Genomic DNA, 11,037 nt, shown 5'->3' with positions numbered 1-11,037 from the left:
AGTGCCAATGCATGGGCTTAATTATTTATATCCTCTGATGTACAAGCAAAATGGAAAAACTCCAGTACCTAAATTTTCTTTTTGTAGAATCAGATGTCAAATATTAAGCATCAAATGAAATCTTTGAAATCACAGTTAGTCGTAGGTACAAAAAGAGGAAGCATAGAGTACCCACAACAAGGAACATCAAAAACTCACCTCAGCAATCTCAGCATTGGATTGACATTTCTGTTTCAAGAAGTAGTCCACTGCCTTAACATCATGGTTAGTTACTTTTTCAATCTTTTTCACTTCCAGAGCATCAGCTTTGCTGAAGCCACTAACTATACTTTCTAAATAAGACCTGGCATTCTCGCTAAAGCTTGAACCTCCTTGATTTCAGGTATTTCTGATAATTTTAGCAACCATTTTACCTAAAAAAGAATCTCTTCGGATTAGCATTTTGCACTAAGTAGCCAACATGAAAATAACTACAGTGGCTAGCTTTGTCAGATCATGATGGGTATTGGAGAAAGTGGTAAACCTTTTTTAATTGTAAGTTACCTCTTTCTCCATTACCCAAGACATGACTACGCTATGACAAGTTTTAATGATGACCGCTACCTATATCAAAGTAGAGGCTAGACGTTTTGTCATATTGTAAAAGAAAGCACACTAATAAGCATGACCTAAATAAACAACGTTTTTTTCAACGGCTATAAAAGCCTGAACCCATTCACCAAATCCACATGATCGGCGATAGACTTAGACAACTTCTCTGCTTCTCCAATGTATTATTGGGGAGTCAAATTCAAGAGAACGCTCTTTGCTTCTTCTGGCAATTGCAAGCCATTAGTAAACTTTTGAATGCTCTCCTTGCTAACAACTCTTCGTCTGGTAAGATCCTTCAGCTTCTCATATGCCTCTGGGATGTTGTATCTGTGCATAACCTAATGCAAGAAAACAAGAGAGAGTCCATCAGCAACAAGGGTCTCTTTTATTCTTTAATATTATTGGTTATTTTGATGTTGATTGAGCAAATGATACTCTTGATAGTATCTCGCTGGTAGATATTGTACTTTTATTGGAGGAATATGGTGATCTCACGATGAAGCAGACTATCGTACCATGATTTATTGCTAAGGTTGATTATCAAGTTATGGCTCTCGCTGCTGGAGGGATTATGTTGATTAAATACCTTCATCAGGAGATAGGTGTGTTTCTACCTCAGGCTATGGAAATACATCTTAATAATCAGGTTCTGGCGTATATTGCCAATGGTACATACTAAATCTCATGAGAATAGGAAGCATATAAAGGTTGATTGTCACTTCATTATGAAATGATATTGAGCAAAATGTCACTTCACATGTCAATTCAGACAAATAGGTAACGGTTTCCCTAAAACATTACCTTTTTTTTTTTTGCTTAGATTTAACTAGCTAAAAATGACAGGTCTATATGCTCTTCCATCTTAAGAAGGAATGCTAGAATAATAGTTCGTAACTAGACCATCATTGAGACTTAATGTAATTATATTCTATTTGTTTTCGAGTGAAAATACCCCTCTCTTGGACTGTCATCTTTCCCAACATATAGTCAAAATGCTGGGGGAGGTGGAATTAGATGTCCTATATAAAACCTTCAAAAACAATACAACATACAAGCAGACCTTTGATATTACATCATATAACCAACAAAAGCAGAAAAATCATTCTAAAAATAACAATCAATATATACATATATTATTATTTTATTAGTGCATAATATTTTCCCAAACGCTATAAATAGACCCCAAATCCTTAAGGAAAATTCATTCTAAAAATAACAATCAATATATATATATATATATATATGTTGTAGAATAGCTAGTGCTCGTAGGAACAGTGCCTATACCGAGAAGGTCTGATAGATCGAGGACATCTTTGTCTGAAAGATCAAGGAGATCTTTACCTGATAGATCGAGGAGATCTTTGTCTCATAGATCGAGGAGATCTTTGCCTGATAGATCGAGGAGAACTTTACCTTATAGATCGAGGAGATCTTGACAGTACTGGGTTGTTGCACACTAAAGTACTGGACTGTTGTTCCTGAAAGAAATTTGGCCTTGGGATCCTCGCACCGGAGTAGGCCAAATAATGCTTTAAGCACAACATTTTACAAATGCACTGCAGCTGAGTTGAAAAATTTTAAATTACTGCGCTTTAGTTTTCTATTCAGTTTTTGCTGTATATATCTGTATTATTCTAGATTTAACCATAGACGCTAACAGTCTAAAGGGAAGTGCAGTGCACTATCAGGACTTACTGTTTGTATTTGTTCTGCAAGCACCTCCCACACCTGGTCCAAGTCATCATTGAGACGAGACTCTTTTACCTACACATGATGGAGAAGAAATAAAGAATTAAGAAACGAAGAGAGTTACAAAGCAGTGTAATTTCATGAGTCATGTCATTATTAAATATGTAATTTGGAATGAGACATATTGATGGCACTGTATCAAAAATGTATAATCAAAGTATTATTACTTTAAAATAATGAGCTCTAAACTTCAAACTAATTTGGGTGAGTTTCAAAGTAAACTTGATTAAATATAGTGGTGGCAAATTATGACCCGACCCATCAACCCGACCCGACCCGACCCGACCTGTTTATATTAGGAATGGATCGAGTTATATGGGTCGGGTCATAAACGGGTCAACCCGAACTGACCCGTTTATTAGATGGGTAAATTAGGGTTGACCCGAACTGACCCGTATAACCCAATACCGACCCGTTTAATTCTAAATGGGTTGCAAACTCCAAATATTAAGATCATCTTCGTCGTCTTCATCCTCCTCCTTCTCCTCTCTCTCCTATTCCCTCTACCCCGTGCGGTCGGTCGCGTCTCGGCCCTCATCGACAGCGAGCCAGCATTTCAACGGTTGAGATCGGTCACGGTTCCACTCGTACGCACAAGATCAGAGGAGGATAAGTGGAGGTTAGAGAAGGGGGGAGGAAATGGGTGCCAGATGTGCTATGCGACCTGGCGAGCTGCGAGAAGCTGGAGAACCTGTCGCTGTCGGGAAACGACTTCACCTCGATGGGGAGAGCTACTGGGATCTGGTCAAGAGCAGAGCTCTGGATCTAAGGAGGAACTACATTGCGGGGTTGAAGGGCCAGAGGCCAGAGGTCAGCTTGGGAGTGCGCTGGTTTTTTTCTAAAGCCTCGGTTCTGTCCGGTTTTGACTTTTATGCCGTGCGAGGATCAGAAGGATTGGGGGGTCGTCGGAGTGAGGCAAAGGCTAAAAAGGCGGGGACTGTGGTCTGTAATACTATGAATAAACGGCAACCTAATCCTTAATTAGGATTGTTTATTAAAAGGGTCAATCTCTTGTACAATCTATGTAGCAGTATTGCATATTTTGACTCGTGATTGTCGAAAGAGTCAAAAGAATTTCATCTTGATCTATATAGTATCCACGATATTGAACTGAGATTTGATAAATGGGTCATTCGGGTTATGTGGGTTGGGTCGGGTAACCCGTTTAATAAACGGGTCAGATAGCATTGACTCATTTGTTAAACGGGTCGGGTCGGGTCACACTTATACGGGTTGGGCCAACTATAACCCTACCCGACCCAACCCGACCTATTTGCCACCCCTAATTAAATGTTAATATTGGGATTGTCTTTATACATCGGTAGCATATTGAGCAAAAAATGAGCTTTTGCCACTTTTAGATGTATCTTTCTTCACGTCAACTACTCGGACGTACAGATAGAATTTTTTCAAAAGAATCATGCCAGATATCATAGTTATGGATCCCAAATAATAGATCTAAAGGAAATTGAAAAGGATAGCAAAGACATAGTTCATACAATATTTTTGAGGGAAATGATTAGTACAATTTTAGAAAATAAATACTTATATAGAAAAAAACCCAAACATTGGTAAAATCATATATATTATTAGATGGACATACATTGGATAGAAATTATGTTGACAGCAAGACAAGAATTCATCTTGAAATGGATCCACATTTCTATGATCTTGTAATTCACAGAATTTAGCATCTTACAATAGTGACAAATTCAAATTCAACATATGCCCAACCCAAATAGTTAAAGAAAGAGCAGAACAGACAACATACATGAAGCAAAGAACGACGATAGCGGCAAATTTCCTACCAATAACACATCTAGCTTTATATCTAATTCTCAAGTGATAATCATCTCATACAGATTTTACTACTAACCTGAAGCTTCTGGATTCCTTATAGTGCACTTTTGTATGCTAAGAGAGAATACCCAGATCCAATACCCAAATTCCTCAAAATAGTGGAATCGGTCAAATCCCTCTGTCAATGATTACTCATGCAATAAGTATAGTATCACTTTACCAAAAAGAAACACTAAGACGTGTTTTTTGAACTGTGATATAGCACTGAACTTCACATTAGGTACTCCTCAAGAACCATGAATAAAGATGGAAAAGTAAATGATACACAGCTAAAATAGGTCCTAATATTTTAGGGGTATAGTGGTCAAGCATAAGAAAGTTACCTACTTAAAATAACCGCACGAAATATAGCTCCATATGTCCCGATCAAAATCAGTCAGGATGTTATTAAACTGAACAACTGCATTGAAAAGCTTTGCGATATAGTCACGCGGCTCAATCTGTATATAAAGCAAGCAACATGCTCAGATAGAGAGTATGCATGCAAGCCATGTGCCATTCCATTCATAGGCCACATTGACGTAACCTTTCAGAAAACACAAACTTAACAAAATTATTAGCTGGCGCTATAATTCCATTTTTATTTATGCACTAACTGATTGGTGTAGAATAGGCTATTTGATAAATGTACTGTAATTCCAAGATAGATGGATAACCTGCAAGTGTATCTACTTATTATCAAGCATGCACATGATAGTATCTACTTACTATATGAATCACCTTTTGTAAACTCTTGAAATGTAAAATGGCAAAAATACCTACATTTCAGTCACCTGAGTCGATTGCAAAACTCATATTAAAGAAAATCCTGAGGCTTTATTAGTTATACACTTTTACAGTTTGTATAGTTGCCTAAATCTTCACGAGGACTGTTTACTAGTAAACTAGTTCAAGCAAAGAACAATGAATACAAGCAGCAGTGTCAAAAAAGTACAGGTAAATAAAGTACTCCTCCCATTAATGAAACTTGTCCAAGTCATCCGCAAAGAAAAAACCATATTAAAATCATCTATGCACTACTTAATTACGCAAAAAAAACCATCAAACTAAAATGAATCAGATAGGTAAAACCTTGCAAAGAGAAAAGTAGTAGAAGTAAATAAACATGCCTGTGTTGAATCAGATAGGTAAAACCTTGCAAAGAGAAAAGTAGTAGAAGTAAATAAACATGCCTGTGTCACGTACGGGGTGAAACCTAACCCCAAAAAGGTTACAAACACAGCTGCAACAGTTGGCCAATCAATATCAGGACATGCAACTTTATGTGCATTGTAGTTTCCAACAGCTCCAGCACACTTGCCCAATATTTGCACTTCTGTAAAGGTCTTCCCTACTTCACTTAGTCTGTAAGTAAAATTTGCCATCTCCTTTCCCAAAGTAGTGGGTGAAGCAGACTACAAAGGAAGTTAGAAGTTATCAAAACTAAACCACATAAACCTATTACAAAAGCAAATCATTTATTCCTGCTTTGAGCTATCAACTTAGTATATGTTCGCTTCTAATATTGGCCATGTCACGCCCTAGCCTGACGGGCCCATTGGTGCAGTACAAGCCGTGGGACCCAACAAGTGTAACATGTTGGTTGGCTCAATCGACTGCCAAAATCGACTAACCGATGTTACACTTAAATAATTTAAGCCACTTAAATTCTCACTCATTTCCTGATGTTGGACTAAATAGGAGTGTCACAAACACCCCACCTTACATAAGTGATATCTTCACCGTGACATGACAATTGGCACATCCCGGTATCACTAGGTTATGTGGACTCTAGAGGTGGCTCCCACCGCACTCAAGCAATATAGCACTTAACCCCGCATAGCACTTAGTTCCACACTTCTGACTCGCAACTGCTATAATACAATTTGTCACGCCCCGGGCCGCCGGGCCCATTGGTGCAGTATAAGCCGTGGGACCCACCAAGCGTAACATGTTTGGCTCAACCCACTGACAAAATCAACTAGCCGTGTTACACTTGAGCCTTGGGCATACCTATTTAAGCAACGTAACTTCTCACTCATTTTCTGATGTAGAACTAAATAAGAAACAAAGACATGATTATATTATTTTTAACCTTCCGATTAAAAAGGTACCATTCAATTTATTTTGTAGCATCAAGCTAAAAACTCGGGAAGAAAGGAATGTAGAACATGTCTTGCAAACATATATGAACGAAGATAGACAGTATAATCATTATCAAACCAGTAATTATACATGATGTTTTAGCTCATGTAGAAAATTCCAGAGTTTCAGCAAGTAATCATTATTTAATTATTTCTATATATGCCCCCTACCCCCCTGAAAAAAGCTTAATTTTATATAAAATTCACCGAAATGACCAGCCAGAAATCTTTGAGTTATTTCAACCAAAAAAAACTCCCACTTCTCTAATCCTTCTCTAAACGTGCTCCTTTCAGTTGCATCCCTTCTCCATTTGGGATAAATTTCATTAAGAATTTAGGATTACTAAATAAATTAGTTCATGGAAATGAAAAAGAATTTTTCTTTTTCCTTGAAGCATTCTCTGCATTTTCTTAGTCTAATAGCTTCTTATTATTTTTTTAAATCAATATATACAATAAACTATGTCCTTCTATGTGTAAACACAAATAAAAGGGAAATATAAGATTTTCAATTATGCTTATATAGCATTAAAGTTTTTGTAGATAACATCTAATCAACAAAAAGTTGGTATTCCGTTATAACAAGAGTTGCCTCTCATATAGAACTGAAAATACATGTCCATGAGTGCGAGACAACATGGAGATATGAGCATTTTCCTTCGCTAATTTGCATATTACATTCAACAACTCAATCATCACAGGAAATATGACAGTGTTGAACGCCACCTTCAGTGTCAATGCTTGGGCTAAATTATTTATATCCTCTGATGTACAAGCAAAATGGAAAAACTCTAGTAGCTAAAAAAGAATTATGTAGAATCTGATGTCAAATATTAAGCATCAAATGAAATCTTTGAAATGACAGTTAATCGTAGTTATAAAAAGAGGAAGCATAGAGTACCCACAACAAGGAACATCAAAAACTCACCTCAGCAATCTCAGCATTGGATTGACATTTCTGTTTTACCTAAGAAAGAATCACTTCAGATTAGCATTTTGCACTAAGTAGCCAACATGAAAATATAACTACAGTGGACAGCTTTGTCAGATCATGATGGGTAATGGAGAAATAGGTAAACCTTTTTTACTTGTAAGTTACCTCTTTCTCCATTACCCAATACATGACGACACTATGACAAGTTTTAATGAAGATTGCTATGCCTATATCAAAGCATAGGCTGGATGTTTTGTCAGATTGTAAAAGAAAGCACACTAATAAGCATGATGGGTAATGGAGAAAGAGGTAAACCTTTTTTACTTGTAAGTTACCTCTTTCTCCATTACCCAATACATGACGACACTATGACAAGTTTTAATGAAGATTGCTACCAATATCAAAGCAGAGGCTAGTCGTTTTGTCAGATTGTAAAAAAAGCACAGTAATAAGCATGACCTAAATAAACAATGTTCGATAGACTCATACAGAAACTGCTAATACTACATCATATGCAAATTTATTAGAAGAGGGGTACTATTGTCAGATATTCATATCAAATATAAATATCGCAACGGTTCACTAAACATTTTAGGCACAACTTTAAACCTTTTGAGCTAACTAATGCTTTAAAACAATTATCTAAATACCTGAGACATATTATGATTTGTAAGCCAGAAGAACAACGATATCCAATCAACAACCACAGTTTCTTCATGCTTTACCAGAAACATTTTCTTCCAAGCCGCCAAAGAAAGAATGGGTCCGCGTCAAACGAAACCGTTCGACGCTCGAGGAGCGCATTCGCAAGCGCCGCGCGATGTCAGCGCAGGCACGGGCTCAAGCTCAGGAAGCCCGTAGAAAGCTGCAAAAGGAGGTGGAGAAGAAGCCACCACCAACACGCCAAGTCTGGAAGCCTAAGTCTGAAGTGGCGACTCAGGCCAAAAAGCAACCAGTGCAGCCTTCTAAGGAAGGTCAAACTCCGGCGAGTCAACCAAAGTCGCCGTTAATCCCAATAACTTCTCCGGGAGATCATGCAGAGTCATCCCGCAAGAAGAAATCAATTATGGAGCGCCTCGGTCCAATTCCTGACGAGAGAGGCAAAGCTCCAATTCACGAGCGTTTGGGCCCGATGAAGAAGCCCAGAACGACTCAACATACTGGGGGTCGCCATCACCTCCAGCATGACAAAGAGCTCAAGGCAGCTGCGCGCACCAATTTGCGCATTGAAGTCCAAGAGCACGCCGAAAATTCACGCCCAAAAAGGCATGTTTTGAGGCGGGTAACCTTTGAAAGCCCAAAGAAGGCAAGTCACCCTCAGATGGAAACATTATCATCTGATAGTGATAGTGTTATACCTGAGAAGGCGTGCCCGCACACGATAGGTTACTCCGACTGTCAAAATGACGAGTTGTACTATCGTGCTGGGGGTACGAATAGAACCAGGAAGAGGAGTCCCCGAGAACAGGAAATTCAATGTCCCTGTTCCAAACTCATTCGGGCGGTATTGTCTGAATGCAATTGCATTAAGGCGGTCCCCGAAAGAGTTTCAGTTTTTGAAAGACTCAGTGCGGAGACGCCAAAACCAAGGCCTAGGCGCTTCCAACGAAGAAGAAGGGTGATTGAAGACGGAGAATTTCCGAGGGTCACCACCAATATGACCAGCAAAGGGACATCGGCACGGGATGATTTCGAGTCGATTCTGAGAGCCTCCCGGCCTAGAACCCGTCTGCAGTCCGGAACCATCGAGCGAGCAACCTATGGTAGGGTTCGGACAAGACGCCCTTCAGAAGATGAAGAATCTGATGCCGGCTCCGCGGTTGCATCAGATAATACGGTATCCAGCGAGGGACAACCCCGCGAGGCACTTATGATAAGTGCGGAGCAGATGGCCAAGATGCTTGAAGACGCTTTGGCTAAGCAGAAAGAAAGTTTCAAGTTTGAGATGGAGATGGCCATGCAGCAGATGAGAGAAATGCATGACCAACAAATCCAAGCATTGGCGAACCAACAAGGCGAGCAGAATCGTCGTAACCCGGTTAATCTGGAAGATGAGGATACAAATGCTCAGAATACCAATGATCATCCTGTCAATGCAGGGGGTGGTAATGAGAATGCCAATGAAGACACAGGCGAAAGTCTGAAGATCAAGAACCTCGAGAGCAAAATCAACACACTAATTTCCGCTCAAGAGACGAAGAAAACAGGCATTCCTTGCCCATACCCAAGAGAATGGGAATCGATCCCATATCCGGCGAAGTTTAATCTAATTAACTTCACGCCGTTTAATGGGATGGGTTCACCTACCCAGCATTTGATTTACTTCAAATCGCATTTGGGGGTGATCTCTGGTAATGAGCCTCTGATGGTGCGGTCATTCGTCGGCACTCTTCGTGGAGCCGCCTTCGATTGGTATCGCCGCCTCAAGCCAGGCAGCGTGAATAGCTGGGATGACATGGAGACCAAGTTCCTGGCCAACTTCTTCGACGACGACACCGAGATATCTATCGGATCGTTGCTCGATGAGAAGCAGAAAGACGGAGAGTTAGTCGATACCTTCGTCAAAAGGTTCCGGAACAAGGCGATGAATTGTCGGGACCCGATCACCAATGAATTCATCCTCCAGACCTGCCACAACAACCTTTCGCTGGACGTGTTGGAAGCAATGGGCAAAGCACCGTCCAAAACCTGGCAGGATCTGAAGAGGCCAACCGGCGACAAGTGCTCCAAAGCAGAATTTCGTCCCACGGGGGAAAGGTAAGGCACAAGCTAATGCAGTTGATGCTAATCATCAAACCTTTCAATTGCAACCTCAGCAACAGCCACAGCAACAAGCACCCCAACAATCTCGAGGGCAATGGCAACAACGGCCTCAGAAGCAGAAATCTTCGGAGCCGAGGTTTCCCAAAGTCTACTCCTTCAAAGATGATGAAGTTCCCGGCATCTTCAAATACTCGTTGGAGAACAACAAAATCCAGTTGCCAGCGATCGTGGATCAAGAGGGGGCCAGCAAGGTGACGGATCCAAAGTACTGCGCGTACCACAGAGCGGTCCACCACCCTACGAGATCATGCTACCACCTCAAGGACAAGATCCAGGCGTTAATCGACGTAGGGGTCATAACCCCGAAACCAGCCAAGAATGTGGGGGCAAACGCAGTGTCAATCAGTTTCGGGTCGGTGCCTACATCAATCAGTTTCGGGTCGGTGCCTACAAATTGGTTCGAGCCAAAACGCGTCACCAAAGTCGGGATAAAGACGGTGAATGACGACCCACACGGACAGCGCCAAAAGGGACTTGTGCCGCACACAGCCCCAAATGGCGAAATCCTTTGGGTTCACCCCTGAAGAAGAACAAGGAGCTTTTGCGACACGGAGCGGAAATGAGTATCACTACAACTATCCGTCACCTAGTGAGCAGGGGGTGAACAAAAGGGGACCAGCCAAAACTCTCACAGAGATGGGGGTGATTACAAGTCCCACACCGGGTAAAGAAGCTCGACAACAACCGGTAGATAAACATAAAGAAGTCTTCACCACCAGAAGCGGAAATGAGTACCACTATAATTATCCGCCACCTATCGAGCAGGGGGCAAACAAAAGAGGACCAGCCAAAACTCTCACAGAGATGGGGGTGATTACAAGTCCAACCCCGGGTAAAGAGGCTCGACAACAGCCGGTGGATAAACATAAAGAAAAGAGGCCCGAGGAAGTTCAAAATCAGAAGCAGTCTCGTTTCAGTCGTCCAATTGGAAGAGACAAACCGGAAAGCTCGAAGACT

The 11,037-nt window shown here is 40.7% G+C and overlaps 1 protein-coding gene across 1 annotated transcript; it reads right to left on the bottom strand.

Moving 5' to 3' along the window:
• Positions 774 to 7,434, bottom strand: LOC109845840 (adenylosuccinate lyase-like). The gene is made up of 6 exons (XM_020415105.1): positions 7,423 to 7,434; positions 7,252 to 7,290; positions 7,002 to 7,121; positions 5,373 to 5,594; positions 2,287 to 2,355; positions 774 to 929 (listed from the first exon to the last, which is right to left on the bottom strand). Exons 1-6 carry the CDS (start codon positions 7,432 to 7,434, stop codon positions 774 to 776), a joined length of 618 nt encoding a protein of 205 aa, XP_020270694.1.

The sequence above is a fragment of the Asparagus officinalis genome, chromosome 6 (assembly GCF_001876935.1).
Source record: "Asparagus officinalis chromosome 6, Aspof.V1, whole genome shotgun sequence".
Lineage (NCBI taxonomy): Eukaryota > Viridiplantae > Streptophyta > Magnoliopsida > Asparagales > Asparagaceae > Asparagus > Asparagus officinalis.
Note: the sequence above shows the minus strand (reverse complement) of the source record. Positions and strands in the feature narration are given on the sequence as shown.

Coding starts and splice junctions, on each gene's coding strand:
- LOC109845840 (XM_020415105.1), bottom strand. Junction 7,122..7,251: donor CCAATGCTGAGATTGCTGAG/GTGAGTTTTTGA, acceptor ATTCTTTTTTAG/CTACTAGAGTTTTTCCATTT. Junction 5,595..7,001: donor TGATGATTGAGTTGTTGAAT/GTAATATGCAAA, acceptor CTTCCTTTGTAG/TCTGCTTCACCCACTACTTT.